At 39.4% G+C, this 21,266-nt stretch overlaps 1 protein-coding gene across 1 annotated transcript; it reads left to right on the top strand.

Annotated features, from left to right (window-relative positions):
- The first annotated feature begins 785 nt into the window (after positions 1-785).
- On the top strand, positions 786-17,862 carry f8 (coagulation factor VIII, procoagulant component). The gene is made up of 27 exons (XM_044126930.1): positions 786-1,011; positions 1,140-1,240; positions 1,961-2,083; positions 3,173-3,385; positions 3,521-3,703; positions 3,819-3,922; positions 5,346-5,466; positions 5,556-5,796; positions 5,880-6,045; positions 6,141-6,228; positions 7,369-7,586; positions 7,673-7,817; positions 7,928-8,137; positions 8,787-9,451; positions 9,534-9,676; positions 9,878-10,043; positions 10,223-10,453; positions 10,534-10,777; positions 10,862-11,044; positions 11,668-11,784; positions 12,596-12,667; positions 12,844-12,929; positions 13,022-13,177; positions 14,413-14,557; positions 14,648-14,796; positions 16,166-16,348; positions 17,307-17,862. Exons 1-27 carry the CDS (start codon positions 857-859, stop codon positions 17,475-17,477), a joined length of 4,779 nt encoding a protein of 1,592 aa, XP_043982865.1. The 5' UTR covers positions 786-856; the 3' UTR covers positions 17,478-17,862.
- Positions 17,863-21,266: the final 3,404 nt, after the last annotated feature.

Below are 21,266 nucleotides of genomic sequence, written 5' to 3' on the forward strand. Positions count from 1 at the left end.
CATCACTGTAATTGTGGAACCATCCAAGATGTCAGAAACATTCTAAATGTTCTGAGAAATAATGTTTCCACTGCATAAAATCCTCCTTAACATCATTACACCTTTGTTTTACATGAAACATAAAGGTTTCCCAAATGAACAGACATTTAAAAATAATTAAGCCCTGGCTAACCCAGTCTATGTACTGCACTTTTCACACTTCTACTTAAAATGTGTTTTTAGATTTAGATGTCTTTCATGTCAAAGTTTGTTTTTAAAAAATCTCAAGTAAGTGTAAGTAAACCATGTTTTGAACGATCAAAGATGCTCAAATGGAGTCCTGAAGGGCTTAATTTATTTTAATGTTGCTGCCTATTATGACTTCTCTTCTTTTTTTTTTCTTTTTTTTTTGCCTAATTTCAATTATGTTTGTTTGTAATAAAAAAAAAACTCAGTTAACAATAACATTTTAATGTGAAGCCTTTTTTCTGAGTGGATAAGTAACTTCATACATAGATAAATACACATCTTATTTATGTTTTATTTCATAAATAGCTTCTCATTTATTCATTGATAACTTCTTTTAAATTGTTAAACCTTTACAATGATGCCAACCTCCAGCTATGACCCCGTCATTTTAATGGTCAGAGTGCAGAGTTGCTAAGGCGTCTCCAACACAAACTCATCTTCCAGAGAAACTAATGTGATGTCACGACTGCGTGCTCCTCGCCCACGTGCTCTCCCTTCACCGTCTTCTTGACCTTCCTCTCCTCCCTCCTCCCTTAAATATCGGAGCCCAGAGGAGGCGCAGCAGAGCCTGGTTAGTGTTTCACACCGGGACATTGAAGTGAAGCTAACAGGTGCGCACACTGAAGGGATGAGGACACAGCTGCTGCTCCTGCTGCCGCTCCTCCTCCGCTGCTCCGCCGGGGAGGCCCAACAGGACGCGGTTAGAGAATACTTCATAGCAGTGGTGGAGATCGGATGGGACTACATCCACCTGGACGATGGGGGCCGCGCATCCGAGCAAAGGTAAGCAACTCCGACTGCAGTTGCTTTAAATGTGCGGTCAGTTTCATCTAAATGATCAGAGAAAAGTGTAGTACTGTACCTTGATCCTAAGTTGGTCTTGTGGCTAACTAATTCTTAATTTTCTTTAGAGGAAACCTCAAAACCATTCCTCAAAAATACATCAAGGCAGTTTACAGGGAGTACACAGATGCTACATTCACTGTGCCCAGACCCAGACCAGCCTGGACAGGTGGGTGGTGCACACTTTCATTTACACTTACTTAATGACGGCAGGAAACTTGTCAGTAACATAATGAATGAATGAATGAATGAATGAATAGCAAGCAGTGCCTCTTGAAAGCTTTGTGAATGGAAAAGCATTAATAATTCTGTGGTGTCACACCCTATCGCAGAATTTCAGGAATTTTATTAAATTGACTGTGAAAATGAAAATGTGGTTAGATTTTACTTTTTTTAATTATCTAATTATTTAAAAGAGAACTTAATAATCAGTAGGTACACATCTTCATACAAAGCAGTTGATTTCAATATGCTGACACACATATATGTGTATTTTTTTAAATTTCCCAAAAGTCAGACATTTTAAAATTCTGCCACTCTCCTAACATTATCGTGTACGTCTGATATTACTTGAAGGCTTGGAGCCAAAAAACGAGGGAGGAAAACTCTTATCAAGAGACAACAATAAAGCATTTTAATATTCTATTAATTATAAAGCAATAAATGCTGCAATTCATCAATATTTCTTATTTCCTCTCATACATTCAAACAATATATGATTATACTATATATTACTGCAATAATAATACAAGTAATAATAATATGAAGAAGATCGTCCCTCCTCATACGCTGTCACTGTATCTAGCATAAACGTACTTTTTCTCATTAACAAACATCATATCTGTTTGAAAATGTTAATATTCTATCATCTCATATTATGTGATGGCAGGTATTCAGGGCCCAGTGATTGTGGCCCAGGCTGGGGAGAGAGTGGTGGTCCACTTCAAAAACCTGGCGTCTCAGCCCTACAGTATCAGCCCCGTGGGGATCACCTACTGGAAGCAGTCTGAAGGTCAGCCACCAAAATACCCAGCATTTTTTTGTCCTCAAAGTTGCTCCTGGAACACAGCAACATGGGTAAAACATCAGTGAGCAGCATTCCCCTCTCCTTGGTCAAATAATGAGCAAGAAATTGACTCAGATGGTTGACTCATGGTAAGATTTAAAGACCTGTTGCAGTGCAGATGAGGAAATGGAAAATTCAGACAGAACTAGCTGCAAACTGACTGCTTACTGTTTCAGTGAGTTACATTACCAAGTGGGATTATTTAAATGTTTGAGTCACTGCGTAGTAGTTTCCTTTTTCAACCCTTTAACTGTCACCCCAAATAATGTCACATGCAGGTCAATGGGTCAGTGGTGACACCGGCGTCCTCATGGCAGTTAAAGGGTTAAGGAACTTGACATGTAATAAATGAGGCAGTTTTTATAACATTATTATCAATAAACTGTAAAAAAAAAAATGCTTTCAATGAACAGGAACCCCCATAAAAAAACAACTTCTTGATTCTCAAGAAGTGCCAGAGAACAACGGTCACTATTATCTCATGTGTGCAGATCTTTTGCGGGTTGCGGGAGCCAAACTGCTCATCTCTCTGGCTCTTATGAGATTCTTCTACCCACGTGTGGTGCTTCATAGCTAATCCCATTCACAGACAGCACTGGATTAGAGTCTAATGCTGCTAAACGTCCCGAAGCATCACTTCCTGCAAACAGCTCGATCCCAATAACTGACTTTATAATCTGAAAAGCTGCTTTTGTCACGTTCGGGGTTTAGCCTATTCAGAAGCATTCTGCCTTTACTATTTACATATTTTATCACATCACAACTGCAAAATGTAACACATTTTATTTAGATTTCATCTGAAAGACCAGCACGAACAAGTGGATCATTTTAAAGTTGATGGGAAAAAAGAACATTTTCAGCTGTTTTGATGTCCATTTGTCTGATTAATGTTTTTGCTGTGAGTCACTGCTTCCCAAAGAACTTTAAATACTTCCTGACCTTTTTCCTATCTTTAGGCTTTTAGTGGGAGCAGCTTTGACTCTTTTGATCCACCTTGGTAGCTAAAACAACTCATGCAATATCCTCTCCTTCCAGGAGCTGGATATGATGACTCCACCACTGGGCAGGAGAAGGAGGATGATGCCGTCCAGCCCGGCGGATATTATGAGTACATCTGGGACATCAGCCTCAGTGACGGCCCGACCATCAGTGACCCTGACTGCCTCACATACTCATACTCCTCCCAGGTGGACACGGTGCGAGACATGAACTCCGGACTCATCGGCGCCCTGCTCATCTGTAAATCAAGTCAGTGAGCTGCTGGAAATGATTCATAAAAATACATAAAGTACTCCTGATTCACAGAAGCTGGTAGTTTAGAAAGAAATTTAAAACCTGGATATTTCACCAAATAAGTCATTTAACTTTAAAATCCTGCATCAGGAGCTTTCACAGAGGACGGCCAGAGGAGATTCCCAGCATTTGTCCTTCTGTTTGCCGTGTTCGATGAGACTAAAAGCTGGTATGGAGAGGTGGGGCAGAGGACGGGCAGGGAGAAGTTCAGGAGAAGCGACGGCAGGAAGGAATACCACACCATCAATGGATACGTCAACGCCACTTTGCCTGGTAAGCTGCTTAACACACCGTAGAAGACGTTGCTGCTTACATGCATGCTGAAATGTTAAGCACGTCCAACGCTTTGCTCAGTGATTCCACTGAATCTCTCTCTGTCTATGTGCAGGTTTAACAATGTGTCAGGGTAATGACCCGGTGTCTTGGCATATGATCGGGTTGGGCACTAGTCCAGAAATCCACTCCATTCGCTTCCAGGGTCACACACTGCAGGTAAACAAAGACTTCAGATAAGAGTCAGTCACAGCAGACCGGTCAGGGATTTCTGCCAGATAAGATGCTTGCAGGGCGCTCAGGAAATGCTTCAGGTCTGCAGTGTTGGAGGTCTAGCAGATCTCCTTCTGGCATTTCTGTCAAGAACTGCATGATACAGCCAAAGTTACTAGAGAAAGATGACCTTTATATGTGAGATTGTGTTTGTTCATCCAAGAGCATAACAGCATCTTTGTTGGCTGCACATACAAACCCGAGAACTCTGAAAACAGTGGAGCTGTTCTTTCTACAGGCAGCTTTTAAATGTGAAAAAAAATAATAATAATAATAAAGCAAGGTGTTTTCCATAAAGGATGAATCCTTAAATTATTTTACTGTCTAATCAGTTCATCATTACCACTCTTGTCTGTAACATATGTTAAAATAGGATAACATGAGGATTGGTTTGCTTTAAAATAGAACAGACAATTTTATTGCACTTATGGATCCGATCTAATTTTTCATGAGAATTAGATATTAATTAGTTTTCGTCCTTAAATCTTAAAGACGGTTGAAACTTCAGACTCTGCGTTTGCTTATTGGTGTTGTGTGCCCATTTTATCACGTATCTATAGAGACTTTGCAAATTTAAACATGATGTTCGGATTTCCAAACAGATATTGATTAATTGCATTTATAAACAGAAGTTATACTGCATGATAAACTCCTCCTTAGCTTTTGTTCAAAAGAACTCAGTCTGCTGGGGCAACTTAATTTATACCAGGTCATGTTTGAATTGGCTTGTGAACTCCTGGAACAGGCTGGACCTGCTATGGATGGCTGCCTGGAGGGACAATATACAATCACATTTATGGTTCTTTGGAAAAACATTCAAACCACTTAAGTTTTTTCACATATTATGAAAAGTTAATGTGAAATGGAAGGAAGAAATTTAACTTTTTCTCCAATAAAAAAAGTTATTTGGGTTTTATGAAAATGTTGCACCAAATTTTATTTTGAGGCATCAGTTCAAAGCAATACATACTCATTGCTCCAATTTTTATTGTAAATAAACATGGTAAAAACTATCTATCTGATTCAGACTGACAATTTTTTATTTCTTATGTCTCATTTTTACACACAAAAACATTTTTAAGGTAAAAAAATGGGTTAATACTACACAAGTTATTCCTTATTCATTAGGCAGGTTTTTGCTTTTAAATTTGTGGAAATCAGAACTACAAACATCCAGCAACATTTACATAAAGCCGGCTTGGGCTCCAGAACTTCTGAGGTTAACAGGTGGTATCAAGCTTAAACACATTTGGCTAAAAGGTTATCTGGAAAGTAGTTTTTTATAATTTTGTCTAAAGTTTTTATTCTAACAGTTAGTTGAGTCTAATATCTAAATGAAATCTATGTATTATGAATTGTTCATTTCCAGGTACTGACCCATCGTAAAGTCACAGTAGAAGTGACTCCAATGACATTCATCACTGCAGAAATGAGACCGGCAACCAAGGGCCAGTTTCTCATCAGCTGTCAGATCCACGCTCATCGATATGGTAAAGAACAAAAAAGAAATTAGTTTACCTTATTAGAATATAATCACAACTCCTGAAGTTTGGAATAACCAACATTAACTGTTCCATAGATGGCATGAATGCATTGTTTACGGTGGAGAAATGCCCAGAGCCTGTCACCAAGGAACTGCGCAAGGTTAAAGAAGATGAAATTGACCATGATTATGAGTTCGACATACAGCTATCTCCAACAAAAAAACCACAAGTCCAACCCAGATCTGGCGGAGGACCGAGCCTCCAGTTCTTAACCCACTATATTGCTGCTGAGGAAGTCACCTGGAACTACGCTCCTCATCTGAAACCCACAGACAGGTGAGGAAATGTGGAAGGAAAAAGGAAAAAGCATAAATATTTATTGCTAAACTAATTGTTTCCCTTCTTTTTCTTCTTATCAGTGAATTACAGTCCAGATATTTGCCTGCTTCTCCCCATCACCTTGGTTACACATATAAGAAGGTTGTGTATGTTGAATACACAGATGGCTCCTTCACTGTGAGGAAGAATCCCTCTCGGACTCTGCTGGGTCCCCTACTGAAAGGAAGAGTCAATGATCAAATCTCTGTGAGTTGTTTGAAGATTGCATGCTAACAATCTGCTCTGTTTGTTTGTTTGTTTGTTTTATTTTTATTTATCTGCCTTTTGTTGATTTGTTCCAGATTGTTTTTAGAAACTTAGCCAGTCGCCCTTTCAATATCTACCCCAATGGCCTGACCGAGATCGTTCCAGGACCGGGATACAATCATGGTAAGCCTAAGCTCTAAAGAAATCTGCATTCATTGTGTTAGTGGAGAATAACAGAGATGTCTTCAGGCTCTGGATGTCCGCTTGGTGCTGATGCAAGTTTGTGTTAGCAGTAACGCAACAAGGAAAAGGAGGAAGTGTGAATCTCCTGCAATCACAGAAACCACCAGAGTGGCACATTCTCACAGGGGCAAGTCGAGGGGGAATTTAGAATAGAATAGAATAGAATAGAATAGAATCAGCCTTTATTGTGGAATTCAAGTGTAACAGAAGCAACAGATATAATCGGTCACACCAAAAGTCAAAGTGTTAAAGAAAACAATACATAAGAAGCAAGATTAACAGCAATAACAATAACATGCATTGCATGTATATTGAACAGTAAAAAAGATAGACTATTTACAATGCAGTATATCAATGGAGAAAATCAGATGAGACCCGAAATATCATTTAAAAAATGTTATTTGGCTGTGCCATAAATCAATAAGCTCTAAATTAAATCTGTCCCCAATTTTCAGTAAAATAATTTTAAGTGCTAATCCCTGTTAAAATAATATCTCTTTGAGCTCCCTGTCTTTTCATTTGTGACTTGTTTTTGCTTTTATGACATTGCCTTCAACAAATCATATAACCATATACATATTCATTAATGTTAAGTAGATATCTGTTTATTTTAGTAGTAAATCGTAGTTACTGACAGATGACTGCTGATTTGTAAATTATTCAATTATTTCTGCAAATCCATGATTGTCTGGTTTATATAGTAAACATTTACTTTTAAAATAAACAAGTGAACACCAACCAAGAAGCTTAACTTTGAATAAAGTTTTGATCATTTAAAATTTCTAAGAAAGGTTATCTCTACATATGACTTGCTTCCAAAGGCAGTTTTTATAAAAAAAAAAAAATTATATTAAAACAAACGAGTCTGGAATTCAAAAGCAAAAAAAAATCTTTCAAATTTTTATTTAGAATATATTTTTTTTTGTAACTCCGTCTTACTGTCCTTCCGCCTCACCTATGCATTCATCTTTCATGTAAAATCCTGAACAGCTCAGTAAAATTAGCAGAACCTCATAAATCTTTGAAGATCTTCTCACTAGTATCAGTTTTTCTCCAACCTGCTCAAATCTCTCTAAACAGCTGCTTTGCGTGACCTGCGTACATTGGGAGTCCCACCCAACAGGACGTTTGTCTACATTTGGAAGCTAACTTCAGATGACGGACCTTTGGATGGAGACCCCCAGTGCCTGACTCAGCTGTATCAAAGCACCATCTCCCCAGAGCAGGACCTGGCCTCTGGGTTGGTGGGGACGCTACTCATCTGCAAGCCCAACGCTATTGACCGCAGAGGAAATCTGGTGAGATGAAAAAACACATCAGACATATACTCTCCTTAGTGTGTGCTAGTGGCTTTAACGCTTTTTTGTTTGCTCTTTCCTTGAAGCTGGGCCCCGACCAGAAGCAAAGTCTCATTTTTGCTGTGTTTGATGAGAACAGAAGTTGGTACTTTCAGGAAAACATGAAGAGGTCAACTCAAAGCTCCTACAACACCTCAGACCCTGAGTTCTATGAGTCCAATGTCATCTACAGTGAGTTCAACATGTTTGCATTTGTTTTTTGTCTCTGTAGATTTTTACAGCCTTTTTAGTGGATAGTGTGAAAACAAAAACATGTACTTTGAATGTGCCTCCCCCTGCAGGTATAAACGGCACCATGTTTAGCGGGCGTCAGTTTGTCATGTGCCACACGGATGTTCCCTTCTGGCACGTGGCCAACGTGGGAACCCAGAGTGAATTCCTCTCCGTCTATTTCACTGGAAACCTGTTTCAGTACCAAGGCGTCTACCAGTCTGTTCTCACCCTTTTCCCCATGACGGCTGTAACTATTCCCATGGAGGCAGAAGTGATCGGTGAGGGAAAAGCTCACATTTACACCCCGTTCCTAACATGAACGTGTTCAGAGATTCTAGTTTAATTGGCGATACATAAATGTATTTGAAGTGATGGGAGTTGCCATTCAGATGATTCCCATGACCAACACAATATTCCTAAATACTCTTCATTTCATAAGGCGTGGATTGAAATATAAGGTTTGGACAACATGGAGTCATTTATCAGTTCTTATCAACAATTTTTATACAGGTTTATCAGTTATAACCATAACCGTTAATGTATTTCTTTGGGATTTTAAGCGATAATTCAAGACAAAGTAACACATAACTGAGAAATGGAAAATAATCTTTAGCAATCATAAACTGGGAGCAGGCGTTTTTATATAGTCACCTGAGTCCATACTTTGTAGAACGATAATCTGCTGTGGTTACAGCTGCAGCTTTGCACATGTAGAGTCTGAACTGTACATGTGCAGAGTTCATGTAGCCTCTGCACATGTAGAGGTTACATGTGCAAACGGAAAGTGTTTGTGAGCATTAATGTCCTTGTCTTACTGCAAATTCTCAATTGGATTTACGTCTGTACTTTGACTGGGCCATTCTGTCACATCAGTATGCTTTGATCTAAACCAGCTATTTGGCACTACATCCTGACTTTCTCTTCCAGGTGAGTGGGAGATAAGTGCCTTTGACAGCAAGCTTAGAAGTCGAGGAATGACCATCCGCTACACTGTCCGTGTCTGCAGAGAGTTTTCTCTGGTCGACCGTGATGATGATGAAGATATCTCTGAATATATGGACAACGCACTTTTGCAACCGAGGGGGTTGAGACCTCAGAATGGCACAATGTTGGTTCGAGTGTGCAAAAAACCTGTCGCCAACAACACAATTGATCAAAATGTAACTTTGGGAGAAGATGCACATGGCGTGTGTCAGCTGAAGAGAGTGCGGGTGGCGTCAGTAAAAAGGGAACAAGTTCCCTCAGAGGTGGGAATCCCAGAAGATGTCCTGGAAGAAGTAGAGAGAGATGGGGGCTGGGCAACTCCTGAAAATCTGACTGAAGCAGAACTAAACAGAGGTGGGAGACAGAAACGAGAGGCAGCTGGGAACTGGACAGAAAACAATGACATCACACTAAATGGCGATGCATCAGAAAGTCAACAGGTCCACTCTGAAAACTTAATCTCTCCAGTGGAGGAGATGGATGAAAACTACAACTATTCTGAATATGAGGGTCTTTTAGATGATCTGTTGGATCTGGAATATAACTTCACTGATGACAACACAACAGAGGTCAATCTGTCCTTTGAGTATGATGACTACAACAGTGAGGTACACATGTTTAGTTTTTGTCTTATTCAGGAGAATAAAAACCTTCTGCTTCACTGCTATAAATATTTAATTGTTTCAACAGGTGAACGGTTCATCAGAAATATTTGGCACCGGTTTAGTTGTTCCGCGCACTGGAGAAACCAAACCCCGTAATTACTACATCGCCGCAGATGAAATCACATGGGATTATGGCATCAAAACACCAAATCAACTCATTAAACCCAGGTGGGAATAAAAGTCTGACCAAACTTGGGCTATTTTTGCAAAGTAGCGTATGAATGTCTAGAATTGTTAAGCTAGTAGAGACATAACTTTGCAGACTTGCAATTGAAATTGTTGTGAAAAGTGGTTCTACAAGAGTACAAACAGTGATTCTTCTCACTCACTGAAAGAGCAGTTCTTAATACTTGATTTTCCTCGAATCAGAGACATGCGTCGGGGGATGAGGAAGTTCCTTCCTTATTATACGAAGGTGGTGTATCGTGCTTACGTGGATAAAGACTTCAAAGAGCCCATCAACAGAGGAGAGCTTGAGGAACACTTGGGAATCCTGGGACCTGTCATCAGAACTGAAGTTAACGATCTCCTCACAGTGAGTTTCTTCCTCTGAATGGAAAGAAGTATAAGAAAAGTGTTTTCTGTTCCTCTTCTTCCTGCTTGTTTGTGATCTGTCATAGAAAATAGGTCAAGTTTGTTAATGACCAGAGTATAAATACCTCTGATTATGAAGTCAAATCTAATGTTTCTCATTTATGCCGTGTCCTAACTCAGGTGACCTTTAAGAACAATGCCAAGAGACCCTACTCCCTTCATCTTCATGGAGTGTATTACCGCAGCCAGCATGTTAGCCCCGGACAGAGCAGTGCGTCCTTTGGTATTCCTGGAGAACCTGTTCCTCCGGGACAGATCCGGACTTACAACTGGAAAATTATTGAGAAACAAGGACCCTCTGATCCTGAGTTTAACTGCAAGACTGGAGCTTACTACTCCACTGTGGACAAGGTCTGCTGCTGTGTTACTGACACATTCAAAAACTGATTCATGTAGCAAACATTCTCGATTAATTTCTTTGTCTCATACAGGAGAGGGACCTTCACTCTGGTCTGATTGGTCCACTTGTGATCTGTAAGCCTGGAACCTTGCAGACTTACAAATGGCAGAATAACCTCAATATGCAACCAGACATCCAGGATTTCTCCCTGCTCTTCCACACCTTTGATGAAACTAAAAGCTGGTACCATGAGGAGAACCTGCTGAGGTACTGCTCTCCCCCCTGCCAGGCCAACACACAGGATCCCTGGTACCACACCAGCAATAAGTTTGCAGGTGATTCATTGTGTTTCTTGTAAAGCTTGCTTTTTCTGCTCGATAATGAGTCCATTAACAAAAGCAACAAATATTTTTCCTTAGCCATAAATGGCTATGTGGCCGAGACTCTTCCCGGTTTGGTTGTGGCCCAGCATCAGCCAGTGAGGTGGCACCTTCTTAATGTTGGAGGCGACAGAGAGTACCATGCCGTCCACTTCCATGGTTTGCCTTTCACTGTCCATTCTAAACAAGAACATCGTATGGGTGTCTTCAACCTGTTTCCAGGTAAAAACACACACTCAAACACACATTTGTATCCATACTTTCCCTAGAAGGGAAATGTCTTCCCTTGATGTCTTTTTATAATTAATAGTGATAGTCTGGAGTTCTGTTGTTGTCCCCATGCATTTGTGAGTTCTCTCTAGGGGCTCCTAGAGAGAACTCACATAGTCCAAAAGCCTGACAGTAAAGTTAACTGGTCTCTCTAAATTGTCCTTTGGTTGTTTAGCCTTTTTGTTTCTGTGTTGGCCTCTGATGGACAGGCGTCCTGTCCAGACTGTACCCAAGCACATGCCCAATGACTTCTGCATATCGGCACCAACCCACCTTGTGGTGCACCTGTTCTGTACTTACTGTGGTTGTTCAGATGTTACCGACTCTTGCTGCTGTCCAAACCATCCAAACTGTCTTAAACTATTTTGGCAAGCACTGAATGCTAACTTATAAATAAACAGTAGCATAATATCAATCAATCAAAGTCTAAAGAAAAAAAAAACAATAAAACATCTGGTCTGTAAAAACTAATAAGCAACATTAATTAATTATTAAGAAATAAATACATTTTTATGTAACATGAATTTTCCATAACTTTCTCTGTCTCACTCATTGCTCTGTTCTCATTCCTGAAGGGGTTTTTGGGACGGTGGAGATGAAACCTGCCACGGTTGGGACATGGTTAGTGGAGTGCACCATCGGCGAATACCAGCTGGCTGGGATGAGAGCCAGACTCTTGGTCTATGATCCACGTAGGTGCACACATGTCCTACTGATAGAAGTACTGATTGAATTGGATGCTTTTGAATTGTTCTGTGTTACTGGGTCTATCCTGGGACATGCATATCTATAAGAAAAACTCCCCAAACTTTTGGATTGTTTTTGAGATTTGTCATCAGTTTTTTTGAATCCTTGATATTTTTATGCTGACATCTATGGTTCTGTTTGTGCCATAGATGTCAGAATTGTTCTAACTAGACTAAAGTTAGAACAACTTTAGTCTGTTGTTGGAGGTCCTGTCTTTTTCATCAGGCTTAGATAAAATTAAAATTTTCTGGGAACTGCCTGATAAGTGAGGCATTTATCAGGAATAAATGCCTGATTTGCTATATATCACAGTGTGTAACATTTGAATTGATAGGCCATATTTTCCAGACTGATAGTTAGTTCAGGAAATGGTAATAAGAGTTTTACGCTTATTACTAATTAAAAAATAATTTTGTATTTCTTAGAAATAAAAAGGATGGAACAATAAGCTGAATATATGAATCAGAAAGCGTTTCATTACAATATTTGAGTCATGGCCTTCATCAATGTCCACTCTAATTTCAGAGTTGAGTTATGCCAGAATCCCCTCATTTCTCAGGGTAATATCTAAAGTTTCATCAGTTACAGAAAAGGTCAAAATGCTGAAACACATTTCACAACTGAAATTTAAATACCGCACATTTAAAGCTGTTTGCTTTAAAGCTGTTTGCTTTAAATGTGTTTTTGTGTGTATTTTATATTTTAGGAACACTGACACACTTTACTAAACTTTTCTTTCGATGTTGTGACATGCAGAGTGTGTTTTACCTCTGGGAATGAAATCAGGGCGGATTGAAGACTCCCAGATTACAGCATCAGATCACAGTGGTAAGACCAGCTGGGTTTTTCTTTTATATGCAACAGGCTTTTTAAAGTGACAGTACCAAAAGAATTAGCACAATAATCAGTCAATCTAAAGAAAATACCTCAGCTTTATGAAATACAAACATCAGGAAGTAAGATGGGGTTATAGTCTTTATGTTGGTTTATGTTTCTGTTTCCAGGTAACTGGGAGCCAAGGCTGGCAAGACTCGATATGACTGGTTTTTACAACGCCTGGATGGGAAAAGGCATCAAGTCGTGGTTGCAGGTAAGACGTTCTGAGCATTTACACCTGACACATAAAGCCAAAGCTCAGGTATTGTTGTGAAACAGTCAGTGTAAAATAATTTGTGGTTTCAGGTTGATCTTCTGAGGCCCACCCTGCTGCATGGCATCCAGACACAGGGGGTGAGCTCGAAGCTGAGGGACCACTACACCGCCACCTTCAAAGTGTCTTACAGCCTCAACCAAGAGACTTGGACCACTTACAGGGGAAAGAGCTCCATTAACACCAGGGTGCGTCCACAGCAAAGGCTAAACAGCTGTGTGATAATCTTCATAGTCCCTTTAGTCTGAACTGTTCTCTAACAGGTTATTATAGTAAACCAAAATGAACAAAATAAAAAAGCTGAACTTAAGGCTAGGTTCACACTGCAACATGAAGTGAGCCGAGTCAGATTTTTTGTCTAAGCGGATTTTTTTTTTTGCCATAGTTCATACTTCCACATAAGAATGCCAAACGGCCTGAAAGTGTCCCGCATGCGCAGTAGAGGGCGCAATAACGTCGCGCATAGTGTTTTGCCAACCGCCATAAAAAAGAAGTAGTGCTCAGAGTTTGCAGAAGTAAACATGAATGCTAACGGTGGAGCATAGCATACACATTTGAAGTTGTTGTCCGACTGCAGCCACCATACTAGCAACTTCATCCTCATTATAGTCCGTCATGATTGTTGTTTTTCTTCCCGCTTGCGAGTTTCAGGACGCAGAATAGCGATATTTGCTGAGAATCACTGACGTTAACGTCGAATGAACGCGACCTGACCTTGAGCTTCAGGTCACATTTGAAAAGGTCAGATACGTATCGGATATCCAAATGGCCTGGGTGTCATTACGTCAAAAAAAGGAATTGTGTCACTTGTTAACTAAAATAAATAAAAACGGTAATTAATGGGGAAAACACAAAAACTAAGGCAAACTATATCATGTGTTTATAAAACTAACTAAAACATACTGAAATTAGAGCTATAGCAATCCTTGTTTTGTGTAATTAATCTATTTATTAGCCTTTCGGTTTGATGTAAAATTGATATTTTTTCGCACATGCAGTTTACGTCAGCTGTAATCAAATTACGATACTCCTAGTCATCATTTTAAGGACTGCAAAAGTTGGGATATTTGACAATTGGTTGTTTGACAATAATTTAATTAATTTTTAGAAAATTGTATCATCTGTTGAGTATACATTACCCAGCTGATGTTTAAGGACAAGCATAGTTATGACAACACTATACTTTGACCTTTTTGAATTTTCCACCTAAAAATTAACCAAAGAATGAAAAAATTAAAACTACCAACATAGCTAATAAAAATTTAACTGAAACTAATATCTACACTAATTATAATTAATAAAAACTAGCAAATCCACTGTAAAACTAATGAAAAAACAAACTGAATTAGACCATCAAAAAGTCACAACTAAATAAAACTAATGAAACAATGAAAAATCCAAAACTACTCTAACTGTGCTGCAGAAGTTTCGTGGCAACCTGGACAGCTCCAAGACAAAGGAAAACAGATTCTCTCCGCCATTAGTGGCTCGCTACATCAGGATTCATCCACACGACTACAAGCAGAAACCCGCTCTCCGTCTGGAGCTGCTGGGATGCGATCTGAACAGTGAGTTGATTCAACTCTTTTTTTAGTACTTGGAGAAAGTGAGAAATGACTCAGACTGTATGTTTTATGTGTGTCTGTGTGTGTGAGCAGGCTGCTCTCTGCCTTTGGGACTTGAGAAGGGGAGAATTCCTGACAGCAGCTTTAACGCCTCATCATTTCAGTCGTCTTTCCTGAGAAGCTGGAGCCCCTTCCTCGCACGCCTGCACCAGAGCGGTGGAGCCAACGCCTGGAGGCCAAAGGTGTGTTCACTTTTTGCGAGTGCAAGTATATATACTGATTACCATGCCGACTGCACGCTGCATAAAGAAATTAATCAATGACAACACTCAAGACATTTAATCCATCAATAACCTTTTGTCTGCATTATCTGTGACATTTGGTCTCCATCAAATGGCAAAGAAGCAGTGAAGCTCTCATAGCGGACCATTAACCTTTCTCTCTTCACACTCCGTTATCATGTTTGGCTTCAGCTTCTGTTTCCTCTCCTCTTCAGCTTATCGTTTTAACACTTTCCAGAAGTGAACTGCAGGCGTGTGACTTGTCCTCGTGGCAGCTCATTGAGCTGCTGTGGCACCGGAGAACAACAGAGGTCAATCTCTCTGCGCCGACCTTTGGTTATAAGATAGTTCTAGGCTAAGATGAACAAACAGCAAAAATGTTGCATAAAACCAAAAGAATTTCAACAGTGAAGGAACTGAAGCTGAAACTTTTGGCCACAACCGGTTTCCACATCGTGCCAGTGAAAAGTAGTGAAATAAATGATGCACAGATGAAACATTGTTTTTCTGTGTTTCAGTGTCTCAACAACCATATTCTAAACTTAAGAGTAAATTAGTTTGTTGCTGTTTTTTTTAAAAGAAATATGTGAGCGAATTATTTTTTTTATATTTCAAGACAAATAATTATACAACACTAGTTGAGTGAAGATATGTATTTTAATCTTTCTGGAGTTTGTGCAGGAAAATAGAGAAGAAGTGTTTCTTCTTTATTTGCCTTTTTTGTCAACAAGTTTCCAAATAAAACAAAGTTTTTGTTTGATCTAAAAACACATTTTTATATCAAGCCAAGACAATTTGAATAAACACATAATCATTTTTTTCATGTCTTAGCCAATCTGGATCTATATGGAAAAGTAATCACCCCAATGATTGTGCCATCCTGGGCGCCAGCTGCCATAAAGTGTTTGTAATAACTAATGGGTTTTATCCCATTCAGCCACATTGGAAGGTTTTCCAGAATACACAACTTGTTTTTTAAGTTCATACCACTGCTTCTTAAAATTTATCTCCAGACTTGGATTAGACCATCTAAAAACCTTGATTTGTTTTGGTGACCTATTAGTCACTGGGCTTTTTATTATGATGTGGATCATTATCCCACTACATAAACCAGGAGAACTTAAATTTAAAGCCACAAACCAATGTCAGGAAAGCATTTTACCAAGAATGCTCAGGAACAAAATTGATGGTTTCACAGATTGTGGAAAGTCATTGCGTTTTTTGAAAACAAATTTTGTTAAAAACACCAGGTTTTGTTGATCATACACTGAGCTACACAGTGAATATCCTCTTGAAATCTGAAGATGCTTCAATATCTTGTTTGCCTCAGAACAACAACCCCCACGAGTGGCTGCAGGTGGATTTGGGGAAGGTCAAACGGATCACAGGCATCATCACGCAAGGCGCACGGTCGATGCTGACCCAGATGATGGTAACAGAGTTCTCGGTCACATTCAGTCAGGACCGACATTCCTGGAGCAGCGTGTTGGAGGAGAACTCCCGGAGAGAAAAGGTGTGCAGAAAAATTCACAAACGGTTTCCATTTACACTCAAGCCTGCGTCACAGCTGCCAGGCAGACTCTGCAGGTTTCTCAACTCTAATATTTATTCAGTTATTCGGTGAATCAGAGCTGAGACTGCCGGTAAGTGAGTCAACACAGTTTTTTTGCAGCGTTAGTGTGGGTCTTGAAAAATGTTGAACTACATCTTTGGCGAAAGAAAAAATAGAGATTATTTCCACATGATTTGGTCTTTGGGATTAAGTTAATATACAGTGTCATGTATAAGTATTAATACCACAGGCTCTTCTACGACTTTACAAGCAGAAACATTTTGCATTTCATTGGGATTTTAGACAAACACAAAGTAGTGGAGTGGAAGGAAAATTATACGTGGATTTAAATTTGAAACGTGTGAAGAGAGGTCATGCAGGGGTCACAGCAAACATGTGAAAGACGATGCCAAAATTGAATATTTTGTTCTGCGAGCAAATTACTATTTGTGGTGGAAAACTAAAATGTCACATCTCATCTACAACCTGTGCAACAAACCTAAACAGCCACCCAGAAATACAATGCAATTTCTTTTTTTCTTTTTTTACATCAATCCATATTCATGTGTTAGAGTCCAGACCTGGATCAAATAGAAAATATGTGCTGGGACTTGAAAATTGTATGTTCAAAAACAATTTCCATCCAATCTGTTTAAGTTTGAGCTATTTCCCAAAGAAGTAAAAATTATTACAAACATTGACTCAGGATACCTGAAAACAATGTGCAGCTTCATCATTGTCCTTCAGTTTCACAGTGATGCACTGTTTCATGTTTTTCTGTTCTGTGTCTGTAATGAGACAAAATGTGAGAAACTTAAAGAGCTGAGAGTATTTTTCTGAGGAACTGCATGTACTGACATGATAAATGCCATCTTTCTGTGCTGTTTCCTGACTTCTTACTCTTCCCTTTCCTCATCAGATCTTCACAGGCAACAACGATCCGGATGAGGAAGTTTTCACAGTTTTTGAGCCTCCTTTGTTTGCCCGCTACCTCCGTATCCATCCTCGGGGCTGGGTCAATGACATCGCCCTCCGCCTGGAGGTGTTGGGCTGTGACACCCAGCGGGGGGTCGAACTGCCCCGGCAGTAAAAACTGCAGCATCAGCTTTATGGATTTAACTGGACCTTTTTTTTTCTGTGAATTTTGCTGGAGTATGAGATAATGTAGAGCACTTAAGTTACAATTTGAAGCTATTCCCTCTGTAGCCAGAACATTGTTTACATTTTCACTTGTTTTCTTTTTGACACTGTGATATTTGATGAATGGCACACTTATGCTAAGTTCATAGGGAAGTAGGTGTTTTTGGAACACTTGATTTTGATTGTGCTAAAATAAACATTTTGAATGTAATCAGGTGTAAATATTTCAGACTTAGGTTGCCGTTTACTGTTTGACTACTTGTGTATCATTGAAAAAGGGTTATTTTTTCTGCTTTATTTGAGATATTAAACTATGAGTTCCACGACACCTTCAACATGTGTCACTTATTGTCAGAAACATACACAGATAGACACTAGGAGGTGCTAGAGTACCTGCTCTGTTTCTTCTGCACAAAAAAGAGCCCTTCTGAAATCTTTTTTTGTTTTTTTTTAATAGTGCACTATCCGTCGCCAAACAATAACATACGGCTATTGATTATTAATAGATTTATAGATATTAAGTCATAGCTGTTCCTGTAAAAAAACAAAATCCCACTTGTGGCACAAGTTGCTCTTTTTTCCCCCCACTCAATCACCTGCACACCACTGCTTATTTTCGTTTTTCTTTTCTTCTTGCCAGAAGCCTTCACATGTTTTTCCCCCTTTTTTTCCCACGCTCTTCATTCAGTCCTGAAATGTTGTTTTTTCTTATCCACCTCCGAGAGGCCCTTCTGGCAGAAACAATGAGACGGTTGAGTTCCAACATTGTTCTGTTATAAGTTAAACTATGCAGTTCTGTTGCCCAGAGGAAGTACGAGTATGTTCATTGACACGATAATTGGGTTGCGGGACTGGAAGGCAACTGGTCAGATCGATACGGTGTGTGAGAGTGTTTGTACCATAAGACCTGACCAAAATGTGTCACCTCATTATCTGTCAGGAAGTTTCCAGGCAGGCGGGAGGTGTTGTGTTTAGTTTGGAGGTTAAGAGCAGACAGGACCTGCGTCGGCAGGCATGTGGCAGGAGCACATTGTACCTGGTTGTCACGCTTTATCTCTCTGAAAACACCGACTGCTCTCAAAAACGCAAACGGCATCTGTATTCATCGCTGGCTGTGCCACAAGAAGGAAAGCAGATGAATCAGAGCAAATCAGAGGCTGTCGCCTAGATGCGATCACTTATCTGGATCCGCGCTGCTGCTCCCAGCGTGTGAAAGCAGCAGCAACAACAAACACAGACCAGTCTCACATTTTAGCACTGGGAATTACATCATTTTCATTACACAGCATTGGAAATGCATTGGCAAACTTTAGCTTCCCCACATTTACCACATCTGATCAGTGTGGTGTGCATTTGTACTATAATAAACCGATTAAACTAATGTCACTGTAATGTTGCTAAAATTACCAGCAAATGTTCGAAAAAACATGCGTCCCTTTAAATCCAGATCTAAAATGTTCTTTTAAAAAATTTTCCAAATTAAAATAGGAGATTTGTATTAATTCCACAAAGTGGAATGCATTACAAGCTATTATATCTGTTACTGTTACTGATGTAGCTTATTGCTAAGAAAAACTGAGGAAAATTGAAGTCTTGATTAAGGTCAGTAAAATGAATTTAACATGATTTTTAATGATTAATTTAACAGGAACAGAGACCACAGCTGCTCTGACAGCCATCCAACACATATCAACTGGACCAAAAGACTCTCACTGTCAAGTTCAAGGACAACTGTAGATAAGCATATTTATAGAAAGTTGAGTGGAAGGAAAAAGTTTTGGTTTAAAAACAAGGTACAATAAACACAGCGTTGGAAGAATGTTAAGAAAACTTTTTTCCCGAGTCTAGGGTAATTTACAAGGGATAGACTGTGCCATGTAGCATACCTTAAATTAAGCTCAACAATAGGCCAACATGGCTTTAATTTAGTAATTATCAGATTCTTTTAAGTATTTGGGTTTTGTTTTAGCTCCATCCTTTTTTCTTGTGGCTTGTTCATATGTTTATAGTGTATCCATATTGTGTTCATTTTTATGTGTTCATTATTGTCTGGAGCAGTGGTCCCCAACCTTTTTAGTACAGCGGATCGATCAACCCCTAATTTTCTGCGGAGGGGGAAAGGGAGAGGGAGGAGTTGCACGTTGTGAGGCTCGAGACCGATGTCGTTGTTTCTTACTCATTCTGCTTCATGTTGGCCCGCAAGACGTAACCGACAGCTTCCGGTTTAGGATTTTCAAAATAAAAGCTCCTCCAGACTCAATACATAGAACGGACATATTTAATTATTTCTTGCGCGGCCCGGTACCAATTGGTCCACGAACCGGTACCGGTCCACGGCCCGGTGGTTGGGGGCCACTGGTCTAGAGCAGAGGTCTGCGACATGCAGCAAGAGGCTCTTTGGCTAAAAAACATACAAAAATAAAAGCACATTTTAACAGTTTTTCAGTTTTATCAAGGAGTAATTTGACTCAGTTTCCACTACAGAGTGATACTAAAATGAAGGCATCTGAAAGGAGATTTATTAACATCATTTCATCTTCCTGCTTTCCCTCAGCCTGCCAGCTTTGCCTTCTGTCACAGCTGCACCCTCTTACTAATCCACCAACCACATGTTTCTTGTTCAGCAAATATACTCCTCAGTAGTCACTGATTTCCTAAGAATACAAAATTATTTCTTTTGAAACGTTTAAGTTTCAGTAAGTTTGTGGCTTACCAGAGAACATCACAATAAACCACAAATGTTTCTTAAGGAATTCAGCTTCTGCTTTCTTCTTCTTCTAATTGGTATTAGCAGAAATGAACAACAAACGCTCAGGTGTTACGCTTGATTCACTTGGGTGGCAGTAAACAGTTGGAAGGACGTGGCTTTGCCAGAACATTTTTTCAAATATTTCCAATAGTAAAGTTCCTGGTCTGAAGGATTTAGGTTCTGTCGGTATCTGTTTGTTTCTTTTTGGTGCAACTCTTAACTTTCCAAGCATGATCAGTCGATGAGGTGATGCTTCAGGGACTCTGGTTTGTGAATTTGGACCTGATTTCCACGCAGAGCTGTTCAACCAGAGGTTGAGAAAAATTCTTCTTTATGTGCTGTTTGGCATGGAATGAAACTATGAAAAATAATGCTCGGAAGCTGTTCAAAATGCCTTTCATCACTTCCTGCATCAGCAATGTGGTAGATGTCAAAATTTCATTTTATCTGCCTCCTACTGATTTTTAAAGTTAAACGCTGACGTGTTGTTTTCAGGAAATCAAACTGTAACTCAAAGAGGACTTTTAGAATTTGCAAGAAATGAGCTTTCAGCATAAAAGATGAATCACTCTTGTATTTTTTGTATTTTCCGATTAGAAAGACTCGAGGTGGTTCATGACTGATTCTCCGAGTTTCCACAGTGATGACACCAGTTAACTTAAGAAACCCCTAGAAATAGAAACCTTGTAGTTTTACATGAAATTTAACAGAACAAAAAAAAGAACTTGTGATAAATGTGGAAATCACATAAGATTCTGATTAAATGGAATAGACGTGCATCATATGCTGATATTCATTCAGGTCTTTAGGTTAGAGAATGCCACTATTTTCTCAACATGCAGAAAATAGTGGCATGTGGAGGTCACCGAGTCCAGATGCTACATTGCAACCAGATGTTTGAGAGGCATGCCGAGATAAACGTGGAGCTGAACAATGCTACAGGAATTTTAACTAAACTCATGTAGTCTGGTCAAATGAGACTAAGAATGG

Source organism: Gambusia affinis, linkage group LG09 (genome assembly GCF_019740435.1).
Source record: "Gambusia affinis linkage group LG09, SWU_Gaff_1.0, whole genome shotgun sequence".
NCBI classification, from domain to species: Eukaryota; Metazoa; Chordata; class Actinopteri; order Cyprinodontiformes; family Poeciliidae; genus Gambusia; species Gambusia affinis.

Coding starts and splice junctions, on each gene's coding strand:
- f8 (XM_044126930.1), top strand. CDS start 857: ATGAGGACACAGCTGCTGCTCCTGCTGCCGCTCCTCCTCCGCTGCTCC. Junction 3,704..3,818: donor CGTCAACGCCACTTTGCCTG/GTAAGCTGCTTA, acceptor GTCTATGTGCAG/GTTTAACAATGTGTCAGGGT. Junction 12,930..13,021: donor GCATCAAGTCGTGGTTGCAG/GTAAGACGTTCT, acceptor TTGTGGTTTCAG/GTTGATCTTCTGAGGCCCAC.